Source organism: Erythrolamprus reginae, chromosome 13 (assembly GCF_031021105.1).
Source record: "Erythrolamprus reginae isolate rEryReg1 chromosome 13, rEryReg1.hap1, whole genome shotgun sequence".
Classification (NCBI taxonomy): Eukaryota; Metazoa; Chordata; class Lepidosauria; order Squamata; family Dipsadidae; genus Erythrolamprus; species Erythrolamprus reginae.
The window spans coordinates 4,756,729-4,783,192 of record NC_091962.1 but is presented as its reverse complement, the minus strand read 5'-3'; the positions used below and the strand labels follow the sequence as shown (position 1 = coordinate 4,783,192).

The 26,464-nt window shown below is 43.1% G+C and overlaps 1 protein-coding gene across 1 annotated transcript in view; it reads left to right on the top strand.

Annotated features, from left to right (window-relative positions):
- Positions 1-26,464, top strand: part of NRXN2 (neurexin 2) — a 619,785-nt gene that overhangs the window by 34,227 nt on the left and 559,094 nt on the right. The window contains exon 2 of the mRNA XM_070766693.1: positions 4,720-4,737. Within this exon, the coding sequence (XP_070622794.1) occupies positions 4,731-4,737 (7 nt within the window). The 5' untranslated portion in view covers positions 4,720-4,730. The remainder of the gene's footprint in view (positions 1-4,719; positions 4,738-26,464) is intronic.

Sequence of the window (26,464 nt, the reverse complement as noted above, 5' to 3'; positions counted from 1 at the left end):
ACCATTCTTGTAGCCCATCTTTGGACCCGTTCAATTTTGTCAATATCTTTTTGTAGGTGAGGTCTCCAGAACTGAGCTCAGTATTATTCCAAATGGGGTCTCACCAGCGCTCTATATAAGGGGATCACAATCTCCCTCTTCCTGCTTGTTATACCTCTAACTATGCAGCCAAGCATCCTACTTGCTTTTCCTACTGCCCGACCACACTGCTCACCCATTTTGAGACTGTCAGAAATCACTACCCCTCAATCCTTCTCTTCTGACGTTTTTGCTAACACAGAACTGCCAATGCAATACTCAGACTGAGGATTCCTTTTCCCCAAGTGCATTATTTTACATTTGGAAACATTAAACTGCAGTTTCCATTGCTTTGACCATTTATCTAGTAAAGCTAAATCATTTACCATATTACAGACCTCTCCAGGAATATCAACCCATAGGTGGTTATATTCATAATATTCACCTGAAATATGAGTAGATTGTTTAGTCAATGAGAGGGGAAAAAATAAATGAGAGTCTGCATATGCTCAGGAACTCTTTGGCTCCAAAGGGTTTTGGAAATCCGTATTTTCTTTCTCTCCCCCCCTTTTTTTATCTGGGCAAGCCAATGATTATAACAAGTTGAAATTAAATTCAACTGCCGGAATTCTCTTGAGTGCCGAGACATTAGGATGGGAAAAATCTGCAGCACTTTCGATCCTGCCTAATCCATCCTTACCCAGGGGAATGTACTGAAGTGGTAGCAAAATGCCATAAATAACTTTAAAATCAGAGCAAATTAGCTCATTTCCTAATCAGACCTTCCCTTCGAAGGAAGGGCTCCTGTTTAAATTGGTGGAGAAGAAAGGAGAGCGATATATCTGGACCGCTAGTCCTCAAACGTTATGGTTAATCTTGCGTAACGTCTCCTCTGGAAATATTGTACTTTTAACCAGAGCATGCAAAACATTTGCTAGGCCAATTCTTGAATACAGCTCATCTGTCTGGAACCCGGACTACAGGTCGGACATTAATAGTCTTTCGTAAACTCCTTAAAACCCACCTCTGCCGTCAGCCATGGGGGAATTGAAATATCTTCCCCAGGCCTATATAATTTATGTATGGTGTGTTGTGTGCATGTTTTTTAAAAAATTATGGCTTTTTAACTTCGTATTATTAGATTTGTATTGTACATTTTTTTCTATCACTGCTGTGAGCCGCCCCCGAGTCTACCGAGAGGGACGGCATACAAATTTAATAAATAAATTAATTAATTAATACAATTGAGCGAGCCCAGAGATATTTCACGCAAAGAGTCCTCCACTCCTCCATTCGCAACAGAATACCTGATGCCACCAAAGCTTGAAATTTTGGGCTTAGACAACTTAGAACTACGCCGTCTTCGATCTGACCGAAGTGTAGCACACAAAATTATCGGCCAGAATGTTTTAGCCTGTCAATGACTACTTCGGCTTCTACCCCAACAACACAGGAGCACACAGCAACTTTGAATGGTCACTAAATGAACTCTTGTAAGTCGAGGACTACCTGTGTTCTGTGCACAAACTTAAAAAAAAGAAAGAATGGAAGCGAGGAAAGGGAAAACATTTGAGGGATTCCACAGCAGAATTCAGTCACAATAGAGTATCACTTAGTTTTGACTTCAGTTCTCTTCACCACAACCCAGTAAGTTAGGCCAGTTCCCCCCTCTCATATTCTTCCCCTCCCAGAGATTTTTATTTTATTATTTTATTATTTATTTATTTATTTATTTATTCATTATTAAGATTTGTATGCCGCCCCTCTCCGAAGACTCGGACTCATTTTTCTCCACAAACTCCATTTTTAAAACAATACACAATATGCCTTAAAATATATATCAATGACATTCATTGGTCTCTTCAGCCTAGAAAGACGGCATTGAACGGGCGACTTGATCGAAGTGTATAAAATCATGCATGGGATAGAAAAGGCGGATAGAGAAAAATCCTTTTCTCTGTCACACAATACTAGGACGAGGGGGCCCTCCCTAAAGCTCATAGGTAAGAAAGTGAGGACAAATCAAGGGAAATATTTCTCCACCCAGAGGGTCCTTGGCTGATGGAATTCACTTCCAGAAGAGGTGGTGACAGCTGTCAGCCTGGATAGCTTCAAGGCAGGATTAGACAGATTCAGGGATGCCAAGTGTATCATAGGTGGTTATTGAAACGGATGTCCATGTACTGTACTGCTTCTATGTTGGTTGAGGCAGGCAGATTCCCTTGGGTCCCATTTTTTATACTTTGTTTTATGTTTGGTATGAATGTTGCTGTTTGGTTTTTTAAAATAATAATAATGATAGGGTTTTATATGTTTTTAATATTAGATTTGCTCCACTGTTATATTGTTTTTATCGCTGTTGTGAGCCGCCCCGAGTCTTCGGAGAGGGGCGGCATACAAATCTAAATAATAATAATAATAATAATAATAATAATAATAATAATAATAATAATAATAATGATGATAAAATAATTTGTTGGGGGTCAAGGGAAAGGGAGGGTTTTGTCATCTCCTTCTGCTCAATATCCCCATGGACAATTGGTGGGGCACTGTGTGACACAGAATTCTGGACTCGATGGGCTTTGGCCTGATTCAGCAATGGCTCTTCTGATGTTCTTATGTACATATACATTTTCAATTTTTCATAAACCAATATCTTATTTTGCACCTATTTTCAACTACTGTTCTTCAGTCTGTCTCTACACTCCCCTCCCTCAACCTTCATCTCATTCCCACATATTGTGGATGAGGCTGAAAGGAAAAACAGTTTGTCCCGGTCTTCCGTGTGGCTAGTTTTGGGTGGCACCTGAGGTTAACCAAGGTCAAGAACCGTGTTTGCATCCCATAAAATGCAATCCACAACACAACTTGCGAGAGGCACAAACCGCCGTTAGTCCAATGCCATCCAAAGCTCCCTAAGGGTGTGGGTTTTACTTTCTTCTTCAATGGGTGATAGAGGGGAAGGTGTATGGTTCACAATCAGTCTTTAGCCCAGAGGTCTTTAAATGTGGTCACTTTAAAACTTGTGGACTTCAACTCCCAGAATTCCTCAGCTAGCATAGTTGGTGTAGCATAGCATTGCTGGCTGGAACATTCTAAGAGTTGGTCCTCAAGTCGCCAAGTTTGGAGACCCTTCAGCCTTGGAGGATGTAGGAAGGACCTCTCCATGGTGCTGAAACTCCAAAGCTCTTTACAGATAGTCCTTGATAGTCCACCATGATTGAATTCTGGGAGTTGAAGTCCACAAGTCTTAAAAGTTGCCAGGTTTGGAGACCCTCCTCCCTTGGAGGATGTAGGAAGGACCTCTCCATGGTGCTGAAACTCCAAAGCTCTTTACAGATAGTCCTTGATAGTCCACCATGATTGAATTCTGGGAGTTGAAGTCCACAAGTCTTAAAAGTTGCCAGGTTTGGAGACCCTCCTCCCTTGGAGGATGTAGGAAGGACCTCTCCATGGTGCTGAAACTCCAAAGCTCTTTACAGATAGTCCTTGATAGTCCACCATGATTGAATTCTGGGAGTTGATGTCCACAAGTCTTAAAAGTTGCCAGGTTTTATTTATTCATTGTATTTATATTCTGCTCAACCCCAAACGGATTCTGAGTGGCTAACAACTGGAATAAATACAACAACAATAAAAATGGTTAAAATCTAATAACAAAAATCAATAATAACAATAATATAAAGAATATACATACTTGCAAATAGCCTAATTCCAGACCTGCCGGCAAAGCCAGGTCTTAATGCTTTTCTGGATGTTTGGAAGGACCCCTGCTTTTAGCCCAAGGAAAGTTGCTTCTTTCATTTTAAATTCACACCCTTCATCTGCTGCTCGGTGGTGCAGTGGTTAGAGTGCAGTACTGCAAGCTGCTTCTGCTGACCGCTGGCTGTAGTTCACCAGTTCAAAACTACTGGCTGTAGTTCACCAGTTCAAAACAGAGAGGGCTTTAAAAGCACTATGAAGCAGTGTATAAATCTAAGTGATATTGCCCTTCCTTCCTTCCCTCCTTCCTTCCTTCTTCCCTCCCTCCCTCCCTCCTTCCTTCCTTCTTTCCTTCCTTCCTTCCTTCCTTCTTCCTTCCTTCCTTCCTTCTTCCCTCCCTCCCTCCTTCCTTCCTTCCTTCTTTCCTTCCTTCCTTCCTTCCTTCTTCCCTCCTTCCTTCCTTCCTTCTACCCTCCCTCCTTCCTTCCTTCCTTCTTCCCTCCCTCCCTCCTTCCTTCCTTCTTCCTTCCTCCTTCCTTCCTCCCTCCTTCCTTCCTTTTTTCCTTCCTTCCTTCTTTCCTTCTTTCATTCCTTCCTTCTTCCCTCCTTCCGTCCTTCCTTTCTTTCCTTCCTTCCTTCTTCCCTCCTTCCTTCCTTCTTCCCTTCTTCCTTCCTTCCTTCCTTCCCTCCCTCCTTCCTTCCTTCCCAGTGCTTAGAATGCAAGCTAACTCTGACCATTGCCAGGTATTCAATCCTGATGAGCTCAAGGTTGACTCAGCCTTCCATCCTTCCACGGTGGCTAAAATGAGGACCCAGATTGTTGGGGGCAAGAGGCTGATTCTGCAAACCCCTTTAGAGAGGGCTGTAAAAGCACCGTGAAGCAGTATATAAGTCTAAGGGATATTGCTATCTGTTTTGCTGGATCATCAGTTGTTCTAACCTTGGTTTTCTCTCTCTCTCTCTCCTTCCCCTGATTCCTTCATTCGTGCATCCTGGCAGAAGAGCTCACGATGGAAGGTGAGTAGATTTTTCTCTGAAGCTTTCTTTCTTTGGTGTGTGATTTTGTGTGTGACGGGGAAGGGGGGCAAGCAGGAGGGTTTGCGATGCCGCCAAAGATTGTGGGGAGTTGCGGAGGCTTTCCACACCCCCTCCCCCTGAAAATAGGGGTTGTGTGTATGTGAGTCGTTTCACATCTTCTCCCGCTTTGGATTCGCACTCTATGCAGGGGGTCTCTGGGCATGGGGAAGGGGCTTTGTCTGTGAAGTATTTTCCCCGGTGTTATTTGCATTTTGACAGCCGAGTGAGGATTTGCTTTTCATCCTTCGTCGGATTCCGTCTCGCGCCGTCCCTCTGCCCTCCAACTGAACCACAGCACCGTTGGTCCTCGACTTACGACCATTTCTGTTGCTAGGCGAAAAGTGACGTTAAGCGAGTTTTGAACCATTTTACGATCTATCTTGTCAGGCAAATCGCTGCAGCCGTTAAGCGAATATGACTTCCCCATTGTCAGAGGGACCCTGTGAGACAAATAAACCCAGGAAATCAACAGGAGTCTGAAGGAACAATTAAAAAAAAAGTTTATTATACTGCTCAAAAAAATAAAGGCAACACTCAAAGAACCCATCCTAGATCTGAATGAATGAAATATTCTCATTGAATATTTTGTTCTGTACAAAGTTGAATATACACAACAGCAGGTGAAATTAATTGTCAATCAGTGTTGCTTCCTAAGTGGACAGTTTGATTTCACAGAAATTTTATTTACTTGGAGTTATTATTATTATTATTTATTATTATTATTTATTATTATTATTTATTGGATTTGTATGCCGCCCCTCTCCGCAGACTCGGGGCGGCTAACCACAACGATAAAAACAGCATGTACAATCCAATTAATAAAATAACTAAAAACCCTTATTATATTATATTATATTATATTATATTATATTATATTATATTATATTATATTATATTATATTATATTATATTATATTATATTATATTATATTATATTATATTATATTATATTATAATATATTATATTATATTATAAGTTATATTGTTTTGTTTAAGTGCTTCCCTTTTTTTTTTGAGCAGTATATTTTATACTTCAATATATATACTTTTGAGCAGTATATTTTATACTTCAATATATATACTTTTGAGCAGTATATTTTATACTTCAAACAACAAAAATATAGACAGAATGTTGAGACCTTAAACATACATTTCAATACAACGTTATATGTCAAATCATTTTTTGGCTCGCGAGTGTCAGTCTATATAATGCGGATAAATGCTCGGGTTTTTATATGTGTTCTTATATTCGTCAAAATGGACAGTCGCGGTTTCATGTAAATCTACAATATACACTGCTCAAAAAAAATATTCCCCTGCTCAAAAAAAATAAAGGGAACACTCAAAGAACACATGCTAGATCAGAACGCATGAAATATTCTCATTGAATACTTTGTTCTGTACAAAGTTGCATGTGCTGACAACGTGTGAGACTGATTGCTTCCTAAGTGGAAAGTTTGATCTCAGAGACGTTTGAATTATAGTGTGTTGTTCAAGTGTCCCCTTTATCTTTTTTTTTGAGAAGTATATGTTGTTGTTTTTTGCAAAAGGACCCCAATTATGAGGTCTCCAAATCAAAAGAGGCAACATTGTGCGTGTACATCATATAAATACAAAACCATGTCTTTGGTAAATAACAATCTTATTCCTCCCATCCTATTCGTTCAACTTCCTTTATGTAACACCTTGGCATTCTATTCTGGTGATTTCCAGCTGGGAAATTCCTGTAATGGCGAACCTGTGGCCCGTGTGCCACAGGTGGCACGCGGAGTCATATTGGAGCGCACGCGAGATGTTGTCCTATGTTGGCTCCAGTACTCATGTGCGCATGGACTTGGTAAAGGCCGTTTCGCCCTCTAGATGCTTCAGGGAAGCTTCCTTGGAGTGCAAAAAAAAATCCATCGAATGGACAGACTGGAACTTTGGGAAAAAGACTTCCAGTTTGCCCGGTTTGCTGTTTTTTGCACTCTGGGACTTCAAGGAAGCTTCCCTGAACCCTCCGGAGTGCAAAAAACAGCACAACAGGCAAACCGGAAGTCCGTTTTTCCAAACTTCTGGTTTGCCCGGTTTTTTTTCACATTGCAGGCTTTAATGAGGCCCATGCGCATGCGCAGGGGCAGTGTTGGGTGTTTGTGTGCATGTGTGGGGAGGAGGGAAGGGGTGTTGGCACTCCCCCCATCCCATCCTTACCTTCCGTAGGGGGCAGCATCTTCAGAAATATGACCCCCTTTTTCTCAGAGAGAAGCATTGTCTGTCAATGGAAAAAGGCAGCAGTGGAAAAACCAATCAGGATCTATTTCAATTGACCAAAACCGGGGAATTTTAAGGGTTTTTTTGGGACCCTCTGGGTCAGAGGTGGGTTCATCCCGATTCGGGCCGATTCACCTGAACCGGTAAGCAATTGCTGGTTATGACCTATAAAGCCCTTCATGGCATCGGGCCAGAATATCTCCGGGACCACCTTCTGCCGCACAAATCCCAGCGAGCAGTTAGGTCTCACAGAGTGGGTCTTCTCCGGGTCCCGTCGACTAAACAATGTTGTTTGGTGGAACCCAGGGGAAGAGCCTTCTCTGTGGCGGCCCCGACCCTATGGAACCAACTCCCCCCAGATATCAGAGTTGCCCTCACCCTCCTTACCTTTCGTAAGCTCCAAAACCCCCCATAATTAAAAAAAAAACATACACACAAACATACCATACATAAACAATATAGGCCTGGGGAAGTTATATCAGTTCCCCCATGACTGACGGCAGAGGTGGGTTTTAAGGAGTTTACAAAAGGCAAGGAGGGTGGGGGCAGTTCTAATCTCAGGGGGGACCTGGTTCCAGAGGGTCAGGGCCGCCACAGAGAAGGCTCTTCCCCTGGGTCCCGCCAGACGACATTGTTTAGTTGACGGGACCCGAAGAAGACCGACTCTGTGGGACCTAACCAGTCGCTGGGATTCGTGCGGCAGAAGGCGGTCCCGGATGTAAAAACGCCCTCCCTTACCCTCCTGGAGGCTCCCCGGAAGCCAAAAACACCCTCCCAGGGCTTCTGTGCAAGCCAAAAAAATCAGCTGGCCAGCGCACACAGGCACATTGGAGCTGAGCTATGGCAACGGCTCACGTGCCAGCAGATATGGCTCTGCGTGTCACCTGTGGCACCCGTGCCATAGGTTCACCGTCACTGACTTAATAGACAGCACCAATTTGTTTAACATCTATGGCAAAAGAGGTTGTAAAATCAGGCACGGTTCACTGAAGAGGGAATTCTGATCCCAGTTGTAACTTGAGGACTCAAGTGGTTGGAAGGCTGGGCTGGAGATTAGCAAGATTATTATTATTATTATTATTATTATTATTATTATTATTATTATTAATTAGATTTGTATGCCACCCCTCTCCGTAGACTCGGGGCGGCTCACAACAATAACAAAGACAATATAAGAACAAATCTAATAATTTAAAAAACACTAAAAACCCCATTATTAAAACCAAACATACACACAAACATTCCATGTATAAACTGTATAGGCCCGGGGGAGATGTCTCAGTTCCCCCCATGCCTGACGGCAGAGATGGGTCTTAAGAACTTTACGAAAGGCAAGGAGGGTGGGGGCAGTTCTAATCTCTGGGGGGAGTTGATTCCAGAGGGCCGGGGCCGCCACAGAGAAGGCTCTTCCCCTGGGTCCTGCCAAATGACATTGTTTAGTCGATGGGACCCGGAGAAGGCCAACTCTGTGGGACCTAACCGGTCGCTGGGATTCGTGCGGCAGAAGGTGGTCCCAGAGATATTCTGGTCCGATGCCATGAAGGGCTTTATAGGTCATAACCAACACTTTGAATTGTGACCGGAAACTGATCGGCAACCAATGCAGACTGAGGAGTGTTGGAGTAACATGGGCATTTTTAGGAAAGGCCATGACTGCTCTCGCAGCTGCATTCTGCACGATCTGAAGTTTCCGAACACTCTTCAAAGGTAGCCCCATGTAGAGAGCATTACAGTAGTCGAGCCTCGAGGTGATGAGGGCATGAGTGACTGTGAGCAGTGAGTCCCGGTCCAGATAGGGCCGCAACTGGTGCACCAGGCGAACCTGGGCAAACGCCCCCCTCACCACAGCTGAAAGATGGTTCTCTAATGTGAGCTGTGGATCGAGGAGGACGCACAAGTTGCGGACCCTCTCTGAGGGGGTCAATGATTCCCCCCTAGGGTTATGGACGGATGGATGGAATTGTCCCTGGGAGGCAAAACCCACAGCCACTCCGTCTTATCCGGGTTGAGTTTGAGTCTGTTGACACCCATCCAGGCCCCAACAGCCTCCAGGCACCGGCACATCACTTCCACTGCTTCACTGGCTGGATGACATTCAAAACCTGAAAGCTCCCGTCCTTCACTCTAGATCCTGTCGGGGACGTGGATGGAGCCTCCGACTGGGCATCCACAGGTCAAAAAATGACATCACTGGCTAATCCTTTCAACCCGGAAGTGCTTCGGGGCTTCTGACCCGAGTGCAAAAAAACTTGAGCCTAACTTGCACATGCAATTGGTATTTTTTTTTAAAGGAATGTATATATTTATAAGGTTTTATCAATAGGAATAAAATACAAATAGTGGAGTTGTGAATTTTTAACTGGGGTTTTATAGTTTTAGTCTTCTATGTTTGACTTCTTTTTATTGTATTTGTATCTTTTTTATGTTATTGTAAGCTGCCCTGAGTCCTTCGGGACTAGGCAGCATTGAAATCCAATTAAATAAACAAACAGTAAAACAAAATAGATAAATATGTACTACATCCGGCAGTAAAAATAACAGCAACAATAAAGAAAACAAATTATTTTGTTTTATATATAGATTAGATGTTGGGTCGATTCGATTATAAGACAGAGACTTCCTCATCTGAAGTACTTGTTTATAGGGTATAGTTTTCTTGTTCAATAAGGACGGAAAAGTTTATAATATTTACAGACCCCTTATGTAAGGGGAGGAGAATGTATCAGGTTTTCACTTTTTATTATTTATTTTTAGCATTTTTAGTGGATTTATTAAAAAATAAGTTTAATGTTGGGTATTTGGGTCATTTTTAAAAAAAAATATATTTTCAGCATCCAGTCAGGTGGATTTTAAAACATGGGTGTTTGGGTCATTTATTTATTTATTTTTAATTCTTTTCAGCATCCAGTCAGGGTCGATTTTAAAATACGTTTAATGTTGGGTGTTTAGGTCATTTTTATTTTTTATTTGGAAAAGAATTCTTTTCGGCTTCTGGTCAGGATGGATTTTAAAATAATAATAATAATAATAAAATAATAATAAAATAATAATAAAATAATAATATAATATAATAATATAATAATAATATAATATAATAATATAATAATATAATAATAAAAAAGAGGGCGGGTAAAATATTTACTGACCCCTCGCATCCTGGACACAAATTGTTTCAACTCCTACCCTCAAAACGTCGCTACAGAGCACTGCACACCAAGACAACTAGACACAAGAACAGTTTTTTCCTGAACGCCATCACTCTACTAAACAAATAATTCCCTCAAAACTGTCAGACTTTCTACTAAATCTGCACTTCTATTCTACTAGTTTTTCTCATCATTCCTATCACCCATGTTGACTGTATGACTGTAACTTGTTGCTTGTATCCTAAGATTTTTATTAATATTGCTTCTTCATTGCTTATTTGACCCCTATGACAATCATTAAGTGTCGTACCACATGATTCTTGACAAATGTATATTTTATTTTATGTACGTTGAGAGCATATGCACCAAGACAAATTCCTTGTGTGTCCAATCACACTTGGCCAATAAAAATTCTATTCTATTCTATTCTATTCTATTCTAATAATAATAATAATAATAGTAGTAGTAGTAATAATAATAATAATAATAATTTATTGGATTTGTATGCCGCCCCTCTCCGTAGACTCGGGGCGGCTAACAACAATGATAAAACAACATGTAACAATCCAATAATAAAAAAAACAACTAAAAACCCTTATTATAAAACCAAACATACACACAAACATACCATGCATAACTTGTAATGGCCTAGGGGGAAGGAACATCTCAACTCCCCCATGCCTGGCGGTATAAATGAGTCTTGAGTAGTTTACGAAAGACAGGGAGGGTGGGGGCAGTTCTAATCTCCGGGGGGAGTTGGTTCCAGAGGGCCGGGGCCGCCACAGAGAAGGCTCTTCCCCTGGGGCCCGCCAAACGACATTGCTTAGTCGACGGGACCCGGAGAAGGCCCACTCTGTGGGACCTTATCGGTCACTGGGATTCGTGCAGTAGCAGGCGGTTCCGGAGGTAATCTGGTCCAATAGGTTTAATGTTGGGTGTTTGGGTCATTTATTTTTATTTTTAAAATTCTTTTCGGCATCCGGTCAGGGTGGATTTCAAAATATGTTTAATTTTGGGTGTTTGAGTCATTATTTTTCTTTTTTTCCCGGCCTTTTATCCACCGGTCATAGTTTTAGCAGAATATGGAAACTTCAGAGTTAACCATTATGATCACAGGATGCAAAAGCAATATTTTACTATCAATAGAACAGCCAAAGTGAGTGAAAGGGAGAGAGAGAGAGGAGAGAAAACAGAAGAGAGCTTATGTTTGAAAGTCATATTTCTTTATCCCTCTGTGGGATTTCCTCGTTAGCTCAACGGCCGGCCAAATTCTGCCCCCGGAAGGGAAGCCCCTGAGAGGAGTTCTGCATGGGTGCGTATAGAGCCGAGCTAAATTCCATTGTACTTTAATTAAACAAGGGATTTTAATTCAGCAGAGTGATATATAATGACTCACCGTATATATCGAGCAAGCTCCCCGGAGGTCACAGCGAACGTTACAACTCATTGACAACTTTTGGCAGCGGCTGAGGGCCGGGAGAGACTCTCGAGATTCGGCGGGGATATCCCAGATCCAAGTCTATAAGCACGTATGCCTTCGTTTCTGAAAATCCCCAAATTTGTGGGAGAGATGTAAAGGCCCTGGTGGGAGCAATTACACGCTGCAGCCGATGAGACGGTCCGTGAATACAAATCCTTACCTTAGATCCGCGGTGATAACTCTCCACCTGGTTAGCGACATCGTCTTCGGTGTGGGCTGACTCACCGCCCAGGCTGAATTTTGATTTTTTTTTAATTATTAAAAAAAAATACATTGGCCTTGCTGAATACAAAAGCATCTGGCTCCATGTATTTCTTTTATTTCCAAAAGTATTCCCGGGCCAGGGGAAACCCACAAAGTCTGCCCATCTAAAACAGAAACTAAATACAAATTTAATAAATAATAATAATAATAATAAAAATAAATAATAATAAAGGGATTGATAAAGAGCATTGTGGGCAAGTTACATGGCACCTGTGTTTTACAATTGGTCTTCTCTCTCTCCTCCCGTGTGTGTGTGTGTGAGAGAGAGAGAGGGAGAGAAAGACATGATAACCATTTTGTGAGAGCACCCACAGCATTCAGTTTTGATCACCACAATGTAAAAACTGACAGATCCTCCCCCAAACACAATTGATCACCCCATAATCGGAGGGGTTTTCAAGTGGAGAGAAGGAGAGAGAAGGGGGGGGGGGGAGAGAGAGATGCTAGAAGGAGAAATATATTTATTTATTTATTTATTCGATTTTTATGCCGCCCTTCTCCTTAGACTCAGGGCGGCTTACAACATGTTAGCAATAGCACTTTTTAACACAGCCAGCCTATTGCCCCCACAATCCGAGTCCTCATTTTACCCACCTCGGAAGGATGGAAGGCTGAGTCAACCTTGAGCCGGTGATGAGATTTGAACCGCTGACCTACAGATCTACAGTCAGCTTCAGTGGCCTGCAGTACCGCACTCTACCTGCTGCGCCACCCTGGCTCAGAAATATATTACTGGCTAAGTCTAAGTAAGGTTGGTTGAAACTGTTTACAACTTTATAATGCCTTGGTAAGGCCACACTTGGAATACTGCATTCAGTTTTGGTCACCACGATGCAAAAAAATACGTTGAGACTCTAGAAAGAATGCAGAGAACAGCGACAAAGATGATTAGGGGACTGGAGGCTCAAACATATGAAGAACGGTTGCAGGAACTGGGCTAGTTTAATGAAAAGAAGAACCAGGGGAGACAGGATAGCAGTCTTCCAGTATCTCAGGGGTAGCCCCAAAAAAGAGGGAGTCAAGCTATTCTCTAAAGCACCTGAGGGTAGAACAAGAAGCAATGGGTGGAAACTAAACAAGGAGAGAAGCAACTTAGAACGAAGGAGAAATTTCCTGACAGTTAGAATAATTAATCCGTGGAACAGCTTGCCTCCAGAAGTTGTGAATGCTCCAACACTGGACGTTTTTAAGAAGAGATTGGCTAACCATTTATCTGGTGTAGGGTTTCCTGCCTAAGCAGGGGGTTGGACTAGAAGACCTCCAAGGTCCCTTCCAACTCTGTTATTCTATTGTATTCTATTCTATTCTATTCTATTCTTTTCCAGTCTATTCTAGTCTATTCTAGTCTATACTATACTAGTCTAGTCTAGTCTATCTCTCTGATGGAAATTAGCTTCTTTTTGGCTTTTGATTCCTGGAATTGCAAGTAAGAAGAAGAAGGTCTCTAGAAAGGATGGACATAAGCCTAGAGCAGCGATGGCGAACCTATGGCATGGGCGCCACAGGTGGCACGCAGAGCCATATCTGCTGGCACCTGAGCCATTGCCCTAGCTCAGCTCCAATGTGCATGTGTGTGCCGGCCAGTTGATTTTTGGCTTGCACAGAGGCTCTGGGAGGGCGTTTTTGGCTTCCAGAGAGCCTCCATGGTGTTGGCTCCCCACGCACTGAATTATAGGTGTGGGCACTTATGCACGTACGATGGCACGTATGCACACTCCTTCGGCACCCGAGGAAAAAAAGGTTTGCCATCACTGGCCTAGAGAATGGTAGGAATAGATCATAAGGGCTTAAAGAACGACAGGAATGGAGGAATAATGTTTCTTGACCTTGGTAATTTGGGTGGACTCCAACTCCCAGAATTCCCCAGCCAGCAGGCTTTGAGTGGGTTGGGGGGATTTGGGGAATTGAAGTCCACCCATCCTCAAGTTGTGAAGGAGGAGAAACCCTGTCTTAGAGCAGTGTTTCCCAACCTTGGCAACTTGAAGATATCTGGACTTCAACTCCCAGAATTCCCCAGCCAGCGAATGCTGGCTGGGGAATTCTGGGAGTTGAAGTCCAGATATCTTCAAGTTGCCAAGGTTGGGAAACACTGTTTTAGAGGATGGGACTTGCAACCTCTTTTTCCAGACCATCTGTCAGAATTTAGACTCCAGATACCAAATGTGGCCAAGTCAATATGTTGGGTCCTGGAGATAAACTCAATTTGATTTCATTTACGTTGAATGCACATTCAATTATTAAAATGCCGTTGATATGATTACGGCCCGTGTCTTTCATTCCTTCCCTTCAGTTCCATTAAAAATTGCAATTTGGTGGGACCTTTAGAGGTTGTTGTCACACACCACGCTTAACTGAGTGTGGAAAAGATTTGTGCAACACGCTGGGCTTTAAGCAGGGAGGCTTGGTATGTTCAACATGTTTTTGGGTGGGCAAATACCGTATTCTTTTGCCAACCCAGGAAAATAAACACATTTCATATCTAGCTGACATGTGTTTTGTGAACATAGACACTGAAGAGCTGTGAATCTAATGGAATGAAATCTGATATATCCCAGTTGCGACTTTTGGTTCAGGATGGAACTGGAAATAATTGAGTTAGGTTAAAATTTTGGTTTATGGAACAAAACATTAATTCCTTAAAGCGAACACATTAAGTCAACCCTAGTGCTGAATTGTTGCAAGAATCAGGATAGATTAAGAAATAAAAATATCCTTAAATGTTTTAAAAAAATTAAGCATCTTTCGTGAAGTCAACTTCCTCCCCATTTTTTAAATAATAATAATAATAATAATAATAATAATAATTATTATTATTATTATTATTATTATTATTACTGTTATTATTAATTAGAGTTGTATGCCACCCCTGTCCGAAGAATTTAGCACAGGCATCTACTGTCATAGAATACAGAGTCCTCAACTTACGACCACAGTAGAGCCCAAAATTTCTGTCACTAAGCGGAACATTTGTAAAATGGGTTTTGTCCCACTTTACGACCTTTCCTGCCAAAGTTGTTAAGTGAATCACAGCAGTGGTTGTGTTAGTAACCCGTTTGATAGGGCCAGGGTTAGCGGGGAGAATGGAAAAAAAGCTGGAAAATTCATCACCCTCCCAGTGTACAAGTAGTTCTCGACTTATGGCCAAAATTGAGCCCAAAATTTCTGTCACTAAGCAAGACAGTTACATGAGTTTTGCTCTGTTTTACGGCATTTCACTGCAGTTGTTAAGTTAGTTAACATGGTTGGTAAGTGAATCTGGTTGTCAGAAGGTCGCAAAAGGGGATCACTGCGACTGTCATAAATATGATTTCTGACAGTCTCAAAATGGGTGAACAGTGCGGGCAGGCAGTAGGGAAAGCAAGTAGGATGCTTGGCTGCATAGCTAAAGGTATGACAAGCAGGAAGAGGGAGATTGTGATCCTGCTATATAGAGTGATGGTGAGACCACATTTGGAATAATATTGAGCTCAGTTCTGGAGACCTGATCTACAAAAAAGAAATGGATAAAATTAAATGGGTCCAAAGACGGGCTACAAAAATGGTGGAAGGTCTTAAGCGTAAAACTTATCAGGAAAGACTTCATGGACTCAATCTGTATAGTCTGGAGGACAGAAGGGAAAGGGGGGACATGATCAAAACATTTAAATATGTTAAAGGGTTAAATAAGGTCCAGGAGGGAAGTGTTTTTAATAGGAAAGTGAACACAAGAACAAGGGGACACAATCTGAGGTTAGTTGGGGGAAAGATCAAAAGCAACGTGAGGAAATATTATTTCACTGAAAGAGTAATAGATGCTTGGAACAAACTTCCAGCAGACGTGGTTGGTAAATCCACAGGAACTGAATTTAAACATGCCTGGGATAAACCTATATCCATCCTAAGATTAAAAATACAGGAAATAGTATAAGGGCAGACTAGATGGACCATGAGGTCTTTTTCTGCCATCAATCTTCTATGTTTCTATGAGTCATTTGCCGTGATCATGCGACCCTGGAGAATGGTGCAATGGTCATAAGTGTGAAAAATGGTCCCTAAGCCATTTCATTCCCCAGTCCTGTTGTAACTAAGTCACTAAGTGAACAGTTGTACGTCGAGGACTCCTTCTTTTGCCCTATAAGCGTTGATTAAAAAGTGGTAGCAACCCCTTGGGCTCAGCTTGAATAAAAGCTCAGGAACCGTAGGTTCAGGTCTCCAGCGGGAAAAGGTTTATTTTAGTTATTTGAGTCAGCCTTCTCGCCAGCCTACTTACCTTCCCTACTGGTTCATTTTATTTTATTTTTATTTATTATTTATTGTTAGAGTTGAAAGGGACCATGCAGGTCATCAAGTCCAACCCCCTGCCTGAGCAGGAATCCTAAAGCACCCCAGCCAAGTGGCAGGCCAATCTCCTCTTGAAAGTGTCCAGAGTTGGGGAGTTCACAACCTCCGCAGGCAGGTTGTTCCAATGGTTGATGGCTCTGACCGTCAGGAAGTTCTTCCTTACTTCTCTCCTTGGTCAGTTTCCAGCCATTGTTCCTCGTCCGGCCCTCTGGTGCTCTGGAGAATAGAGTGGCCCCCTCCTCTCTATAGCAACCCCTCATATACCTGTATACAGCTATCATGTCCCCTCTGGCCCTCCTTTTCTCTAGGCTATCCATGCCCAGTTCCCACAATCTCTGTTCATAAGTCTTGGTTTCTAGTCCCCTAATCATTTTGGTTGCTCTTTTCTCCAGAGTTTCAATGTCTCTTTTGAAGTGTGGTGACCAGAACTGGATGCCGTACTCCAGATGAGGTCTGACCAGGGCATAGTAGAGTAGTATTAATACTTCCCTGATCTTGGAGTGTATCCCCCTGTTGATGCAGCTTAGGATAGTGTTGGCTTTTTTGGCCGCTGCTGCACATTGCTGGCTCATGTTTAGTTGATTATCCACCAAGACCCCAAGGTCTCCTTCACAGTTACTGCTGCTAAGTGGGGTTTTTCCCAGGCTGTATGTGTGTCTAGGTGTTTTTTTTTACCAAGGTGAAGGACTTTGCTCTTGTCGACGTTGAACATAGAAACATAGAAACATAGAAGTCTGACGGCAGAAAAAGACCCCATGGTCCATCTAGTCTGCCCTTATACTATTTTCTGTATTTTATCTTAGGATGGATATATGTTTATCCCAGGCATGTTTAAATTCAGTTATTGTGGATTTATCTACCATGTCTGCTGGAAGTTTGTTCCAAGCATCTACTACTCTTTCAGTAAAATAATATTTTCTCACGTTGCTTTTGATCTTTCCCCCAACTAACTTCAGATTGTATCCCCTTGTTCTTGTGTTCACTTTCCTATTAAAAACACTTCCCTCCTGGACCTTATTTAACCCTTTAATATATTTAAATGTTTCGATCATGTCCCCCCTTTTCCTTCTGTCCTCCAAACATCATGTTTTTATTGTGGGCCCATAGTGTTAATCTGTCCAGATCTTTCTGTATTTTGAGGCTGTCCTCTAGGGTGTTGGCACACAGAAGCACATGTTTTTCCCTTCCTAAAAATGACCCTCTGTAAATGCTCTGAATCCTTTGCATAATGCACAGAGGGGTGGTTTTTTGGCAATCCATGGCCACCAGAGGACCGGTTGGGGATCATGGAGCGCCACAGTGGTGAATTTCGGCTCCCGGTTCTACAGAGTTGATCTAAACCGGCAGCAACCCAACCTCTGCTTCTCATCCTGTGGCCAGAAGGATTTGGGAGCGCGGGTTTACACCTCAAAGTCGATAACGGTACGGCAATAAACACCCCGGAACATCCCTAGGATAGGAAGCAGGGCTCTCCTGGCCATTAAATGCAGCAGCCCCCATGCCGTTCCTCTCTCTTTTAATTTATTCCCGTGTTTGTCCTTTTATGCAACTGCCAGCATTGATTTACAGGAATAAATACGTTTGTTAATATATTTACCGTGACGCCAGAGAAGCCCCACCGCAGGGAGGAGGAATGTCTGGAAAGCCATTAATTCTTTTCACGTTGGCTGAATGATGACCAGCTTTGCCCATTAAATGCTGACATCTACAGATAATGTAGGGTGGGAAGGAGGGTGAGTGGAAACGGAGATTGGGAGGGGGGAGAGGCTCGCTTGGTGTTTCTCTAGACCAGGGATGGCAAAGCTGTTTTGGTTCGTGGGCCAAAAAGGTGTGTGCGCTTGTGCTAGCATCCTTGCACGTACGCACACCTATTCCCTCCCCCTCTAAATGTGCAGCCCCCCATTCTGCCCCTGCGCATGCGCAAAATCCCCCCTCCGTCCCTGTGCATGGTGAAAAAACAGCCCAACGGGAAAACTAGAAGTTTGGAAAAACAGGCGTCCAGTTTGCCCGTTGTGCTGTTTTTTGCACTCCGGAGAATTATAGGAAGCTTCCTGGAGCCCCAGTGAGAAAAATAGCCCAACAGGAAAACCGGACGTTTGGAAAAACAGGCTTCCAGTTTGCCCATTGTGCTGTTTTTTGCACACCGGAGAGTTCAAGGAAGCTTCCTCGAAGCCCCAAAGTGAGAAAAACAGCACAATGGGCAAACCAGAAGTTTGGAAAAACGGGCTTCCAGTTTACCCGTTGTGCTGTTTTTCTCACTCGGGGGCTTCGAGGAAGCTTCCTTGAACTCTCCGGAGTGCAAAAAAAAAAGCACAACGGGCAAACTGGAAGTTTGGAAAAACGGGCTTCCAGTTTGCCCGTTGTTCTGTTTTTTGCACTCCGGAGAGTTCAAGGAAGCTTCCTCGAAGCCCCAGAGTGAGAAAACAGCACAATGGGAAAACCAGAAGTTTGGAAAAACGGGCTTCCAGTTTGCCCGTTGTGCTGTTTTTTGCACTCCAGAGAATTATAGGAAGCTTCCTGGAGCCCCAGTGAGAAAAACAGCACAACGGGAAAACTGGAAGTTTGGAAAAAACAGGCTCCCAGTTTGCCCGTTGTGCTTTTTTTTGCACTCCGGAGAGTTCAAGGAAGCTTCCTCGAAGCCCCAGAATGAGAAAAACAGCACAACGGGCAAACCGGAAGTCCGTTTTTCTGAACCTCCCGTTTGCTCGTTGAGCTGTTTTTCACACTTCAGGGCTGCGAGGAAGCTTCCCTGAAGTTGGGGAGGGCAAAACGGCACGCTGGTGTTGACATAGGGAAACACCTTGCATGCCTTCAAATATGGCTCTACGTGCCACCTGTGGCACATGTGCCATAGGTTTGCCATCATGGCTCTAGATGCAAGATCCACGCTGGAAAGAGCTGCGCTCCGGGAATCATCATCTCCCCCCCCCCCCCCACTCAGAAAGGATGTAATCCGTTTTGGATATTTTTTTTAAATGGATGCCGCTAGGCTGTGTTTCCGGATACAGATAGTCCTTGACTTGCAACGGTGCGTTTATTGAGTTTATTAAGTTACAACGGAAAAAAGTCACTCAGGACCAGTTTTCACATGTTGCAGCATCCCCTTGAGCCACGTGGTCAAAATTCAGAGGCCTGGCAACTGATTCGTACTTATGACGGTTGCAGTGTCCTATATAATACTAATTTTATAATATAATAATAATAGAATTGGAAGTCAAAGGTTTTTTTCTGATCTTCCGACAGGCAAAGCCCAGGGGGAAACTAGACTCACTTAAAAACCACATTTCTAACTTTAACAACTGGAGTGATTCACTTAACAACCGTGGCAGGGAAGGCCGTAAAATGGGGCAGAATTCATTTAATGGCTGTCTCGCTTAGTAATAGAAAATTTGGGGCTCATCCATGGTGGTCAAGTCAAAAGCTACCCGGATATTGTGAGACTGATGAATTTTCCAGCATTATTCCAATCTTTCCTGCAAAGTTTCAGAATTTCCCGTGGATGTCAACCGTTACTGGCTTCGTTTAAGCAAACAAGCTTGTATTTAAAAAATGAATAGGAGTTGCATTTATAGAGATGGGTACAAGTTTTCTCCTAGAGTTTATATAGGTAGTTTGTGATTTGCCACTACCATTCGTTTATGACTGTTTGAACTTACAACAGCCCTGAAAAATGTGACTTACTGTTGTGGTTCAGCCTGAGGCTGCTCAGGGACCGGCTATGCTGGCTCCATGCCCGGAGGAGGATGACAGCGAAGAGGAGGGGGCTGAACAGTCGGACGGGGGAGAGGAAAATCAGGAATGGGATGAAGGAGAACAGCATGAGAGCCCCGGGGGGGGGGGCTCTCCCCAGCCAGTAGTTTGGAGTCATTAGGTGATGAAGCTCAAGCCCTCATTGACATGCGACAGAGACGGTCAGATCAAAGAAAAGAGCAATTAAAGAAGTATTATCAGCACTGAATTAGGAACAGCTGGGTTTGGGTGTGGCCCTCCTTAGCAGGGTTTAAAAGGCCATGTGGAGTGTTATCAGTTTGGAGTTGTGTTATCCTGTCTTGTTTCTCGGCGTCTCTGTTCCTGGCTTGTGGCCCAGCAGCTTTGGAAGACCCGTGGGAGGTGTAGGTCTGCTATCTACACCCTCGGCTTGGCAGCAAGAATTCTGTATTGCTGCATGGACTTTTGGCCTTCGTGGATATATCTGAAGATACAGCGTTTTCCTGTTTGTAAGGACATTTTCTGTTACCTGTGTTTTTCTTGAATTTTATAAAACTGCCTTTGCCTTTTACCAGTGTGTCTGGCTTCTCTTTTGGGTTGGTATTGGCTTCTGGAGTGACCCAGACAGAACACTTACACTCAGTCCTCGCACTTATGACCATCCGGAGCATCCCATGGCCACCTGATCAAAATTTGGGCACTTGCCAATTGTCTTAAAGGCCTTAAAGACTGGCCAAGAATATTCAAATGGAGAAACAAACAAATCCCCCCCCCTATTTCATCTAGACTTTATTTTCCCCCTTTTCTTTGTAATTCTCACCACAACTCTTACATCTTTAACACCTTGTGAACCCGCCACATTTTCTTTCCAAACGCACTTTTAAATACAAAATGCAGATTCTCATTTTCAGAGAACAATTTGCCAGCACTTTGGGGAAAAGAGGGTGGGAAATAACTAATTGTCATTAGAATTGTCTAGGGTTGGAAATTATTGTGTTCTCAAAGGCTGTTTGTAATACTACTAAATACTGGATGGGGACTTCCCAGCTGATTCGAAACTTTAATTTGGAAAATCAATCCATTTGGAATCAATTAGGGAAATCAATTAAACGAAAATGTTTGAAATGAAGTGGGCCAGTTGGATTTGAATCTGTGCAGTCATTCGGGGGGAAAAAACCCAAAACCAAAACAAAACCATAATTACAAGGATTTGAAATACAGTGGTACCTCTACTTAAGAAGGCCTCTACTTAAGAACTTTTCTAGATAAGAACCGGGTGTTCAAGATTTTTTTGCCTCTTCTTAAGAACCATTTTCTACTTAATAACCGGAGCCTGGAAAAATTTTGCAGGAAATTTGAGAGCAGCACGAAGGCTCGGCCAGTTTCCTGCCATTCCCCCTTTAATCCCGGCTGTCTTGGGCTTTTCTGGACTGCCAGAGGTGCCTTTCGGTGGCGCTTAAGGAGGCTTTGGCAGCCCAGAGCGAACGGAGTGTTTTCCTTTCTCTGGGCGCAGGGAATAAACCACTTCGCTATGGTGACTCCCTCGCGCTGCGTCCCATACACCCGGCGTGAGGTTGCTTCCCAGAGTGTCTGGGCGCGGAAAAGCAAAAAGCACCTCACTTCTTCTTCCGGCAGCGACTGTCCTCCTCCTCTTCTTCCTCCTCCTCCTCCCACCCAAATTCTGAGCTTTTATTTCTTTCCTAATGGGTTTGCACGCATCATTTGCTTTTACATTGATTCCTATGGGAAAAATTGCTTCTACTTACAAACTTTTCTACTTAAGAACCTGGTCACGGAATGAATGACGTTCTTAAGTAGAGGTAGCACTGTACAGTAATTCAAGTTTATTTTGGAGACATTTAAAGTGATATTTTGATCCTATAGGAACGTGATAACTGTCTTCCAGTACTTGAGGGGTCGTCACAGCCAGGGGATTATTCTCCAAGTACCTGGGGGCAGGACAGGAAATAATAATTTGGCAGTTTGGCAGATCGAACCTCAGTAGGCTCAAAGTTGACTCAGCCTTCCATCTTTCCAAGGTCGGTAAAATGAGGACCCAGATTGTTGGGGGCAGTATGCTTTCTGTAACCTGTTTAGAGAGGGCTGTAAAGCACTGTGAAGTGGTATATAAATCTAAATACTATTGCTAATGCTATTCATGGTTATAGGGTAGTGATGGCGAACCTATGGCACAGGTGCCGCAGGTGGCACGCCAAGCCATATCTGTGAGCTGTTGCCTTAGCTCAGCTCCAACGTGCATGTGTGTGCCAGCCAGCTGATTTTTGGCTTGCACAGAGGCTCTGGGAGGGTGTTTTCGGCTTCCAGAGAGCCTCCGGAGGGATAAGGGAGGGCGTTTTTACCCTCCCACAGCTCCAGGGAAGCCTTTGGAGCCTGGGGAGGGCAAAACACAAGCCTACTGGGCCCACCAGAAGTTGGGAAACAAGCTGTTTTCAGCCTCCAAAAGGCCTCCCGGGGGATTTATTTTATTTACTTATTTATTTTATTTATTTATTTTGTCCAATACACAATGAGAGATTTAGTGGGTATATATCTATATACACATAGTAAAATACATGATGAAGGTTATAGAGGAGATGCTCATAGTAAAATATATTTAAGAAATAATAGAAAAGAAGATATAGTAATAGAACATATCAATGAAAGAATAGAAGAAGAGATATAGGAATAGAAAGGAATAGGAGATATAGGAGAGCAATAGGACTGGGGACGGAAGGCACTCTAGTGCACTTGTACTCGCCCCTTACTGACCTCTTAGGAATCTGGAGAGGTCAACCGTAGATAATCTAAGGGTAAAGTGTTGGGGGTTTGGGGATGACACTACGGAGTCCGGTAATGAGTTCCACGCTTCGACAACTCGGTTACTGAAGTCGTATTTTTTACAGTCAAGTTTGGAGCGGTTAATATTAAGTTTAAATCTGTTGTGTGCTCTTGTGTTGTTGTGGTTGAAGCTGAAGTAGTCGCCGACAGGCAGGACGTTGCAGCATATGATCTTGTGGGCAATACTTAGATCTTGTTTAAGGCGTCTTAGTTCTAGGCCCAGGATTGAAAGTCTAGTTTCGTAGGGTGTTCTGTTTCGAGTGGAGGAGTGAAGGGCTCTTCTGGTGAAGTATCTCTGGACATTTGCAAGGGTGCTGATGTCTGAGATGCGATATGGATGAGGGAAGCTGTTTTCATCCTCCTCAGGCATTGAATTATGGGTGTGGTCACTCGCGTATGCGCGATAGTGTGTGCCCCCACTCTTTCGGCACCCGAGGGAAAAAAGGTTTGCCATGGCTGTTATAGGGTCTTCTGCTCAAGTGGGGAGTTGGCCTAGTACAGGGGTGGGCAAAGTTGGCTCTTCTCCGACATGCGGACTTCAACTCCCAGAACTCCTGAGCTAGCATGATTGGCTCAGGAATTCTGGGAGTTGAAGTCCACAAGTCATAGAAGAGCCATCTTTGCCTACCCCTAGATTAGTAGTCCTAGAAAGTCTCCAGCCTTATGATTCTGTGTTCCGTCATCCAGGTTCTGACTTCCTGGGATTTGATTCTAGCTTTATTTTCACTCCCCTTGAGCTGGATCTCCAAATATGAACAGTTTGGCAATCTGGAGGAGGCTCCTTTCAGCTGCGTAAGGTGTTCAGTCTGTGCAGAAACCGGGAGGGGCTTCTAAGCGCCCCTTCTTGCTTAACTGCCCCTCTGTTGGCTGCTCCGACTCCCCGTCGCTGTTTTGTGCTGCTGGGAAGCACAAATTAGCCACAAAGTCACTTGAAAGCCCTCTCTGCGATGTCTTTGCTCCACTCGTCTCCCTTCCAAAAAGGAAGAACCAGCGAGCGTTAGATGTGCCTTGTATTGAATCAAAGGCTCCCGAGGAGAGGGATGGGTTTCCGCAGCCCAGCGCTGCGGATCTATTGTTAGATCCCCGATTGAATTCTCGGGTCTGCAAGAGACCGTTCAATTTTGGCGGTCTGGACGCTGGGATCATTCGAAGCCGCTTGTTTTGATTTCTCATTTCCGGATGCTAATATTACCTCCAAAAAATAAAAATAAAAATTGCATTTCAGCTCCAGGACCGGCGAAGTCAATAATTAGAGGATGTTGCTCAACAGATATAAAATGCTTAAAATATTTATCTAGGCAAGGCGGTAAAAAAAGAGCATCGGAAATCAAGAGGAACGATTTGCTTTTGGGTGGCTTTTCCAATGACCAATCACACCACGTTATCTGTCTGTCCGTCCGTCCGTCCGTCCGCCCATCCGTCCATCCTTCCTTCCTTCCTTCCTTCCATCCATCCATCCATCCATCCATCCATCCATCTATCTATCTTTCTATTATCTACCTACCGTATCTTTCTATTGCCTGCCTGTCTGCCTGCCTTTCTACCACTTACCTACTTACCTACCTACCTACCTACCTACCTATCTTTATATTATCTACCTTCCGTATCTTTCTATTGCCTGCCTTTCTACCACTTACCTACCTACCTACCTACCTATCTATCTATTCCACCCAACTCCCAAGGGACTCAGGGCGGCTCACAACAAAAATAAACATGGATCAATACAAAAAAACATGTCATTTTAAATTAATCACAGCCATCCATCCATTCATGGGCCGACCTCACTAATAACCCCTCCCCGAGGTCAATGACCTCAGGCCTGTCGGCAAAGCCAGGCCTTTAGGGCTTTCCGTAAAGACCTGTCTTTTATGAGAGCGAGCAAACCCTCAGCCCAAGATCCTCGCATTCATCTCCGAGAAAAATGACACCGCCGCCTGGAGCAGAGGACCGGAGATTAAACTTGCCAACGGCCGTGTCTGGCATTTCATCACCTGGTGCTTATCTCACAGACACTTTTTCCTTCACTGTCTCGTTGATGGCATCTTCGCTTCCCTCACCAAAGACGTCACCCGCTGTCGTGTCTTGGGCAGATAAAGCCAGAGGCCGGAACCTGGCCCTACGTGTGTGTGTGTTTGTGTGAGTGTATGTGTGCACTGTCCCTCCAACTTCTGTTTGGGACAATTCAATTTGCCCTAACGTTCAGCTATACTACTACTACTACTACTACGACTACTACTACTACTACTACTACTACTACTAATAATAATAATAATAATAATAATAATTATTATTATTATTATTATTATTTATTAGATTTGTATGCCTGTCAACTAAACAATGTCGTTTGGCGGGACCCAGGGGAAGAGCCTTCTCTGTGGCGGCCCCGACCCTTTGGAACCAACTCCCCCCAGATATCAGAGTTGCCCCCACCCTCCTTGCCTTTCGTAAGCTCCTTAAAACCCACCTCTGTCGTCAGGCATGGGGGAATTGAGATATTCCCTCCCCCTAGGCTTATAAAATTTATGCATGGTATGTTAGTATGTATGATTGGTTTTTAAATTGGGGTTTTAAATTAACTTAAACTTAAATATTGGATTTGTTTACATTGTATTATTATTGCTGTGAGCCGCCCCGAGTCTGCGGAGAGGGGCGGCATACAAATCTGATTAATAACTAACTAACTAACTAACTAACTAACTAACTAACTAACTAACTAACTAACTAAATAAATAAATAAATAAATAAATAAATAAATAAATAAATAAATGCCACCCCTCTCCAAAGACTCGGGGCGGCTCACAACATAACAATAATACATTATAATACATTAAAAATCTATATAATAAAATTTAAAAGTCAATTAAAAAACATTAAAGTAATATAACCAGTGTCACAAAATCACCAACTACACAATCGTACACATTCAACCCAGTTAATCATACAACAGAGGTCACAAAACACAACGAAGGGGGGAGGTAACCATCCCCACGCCTGGCGACAGAGTAATAGTAATAGTAATAGTAATAGTAATAGTAATAGTAATAGTAATACTAATACTGCCCTAGTCAGACCACACCCAGAGTACTGCATTCAATTTTGGTCACCCCAATACAAAAAAGACATTGAAACTCTAGAGAAAGTACAGAAAAAAGCAACCAAAATGATAAAGGGACTGGAAACCAAGTCATATGAAGAGAGGTTGCTGGAACTGGGCATGGATAGTTTAGCAAAAAAAGGAGGGCCAGAGGGGACATGATAGCAGTATACAGATATTTGAGGGGTTGCCACAGAGAGGAGGGGGTCACGCTATTTTCCAGGGCACCACAGGGCCAGACCAGGAGCAACAGATGGAAACTGACCAAGGTTCCATATGTATTGTGTATTGGACAAATGAATGAATGAATGAATGAATGAATGAATGAATGAATGAATGAATGAATGAATGAATGAATAAATAAATAAATAAATTAAAAAAAAAACACCTGGAAATAAGGTTGCAATGAGTCTTGTATCGGCACCCCCCCCCCAAAAAAACCCCCCCTCCACTTATATCGGAGTCATTTATTCAGGTTTAGGAAGCAATGCTTCAGCATTCACAAACCTCGCAACATTTTATGCTTTTAGGCTAAAAATTAAAAAAAGGCACTCTTCATTTTGGTCC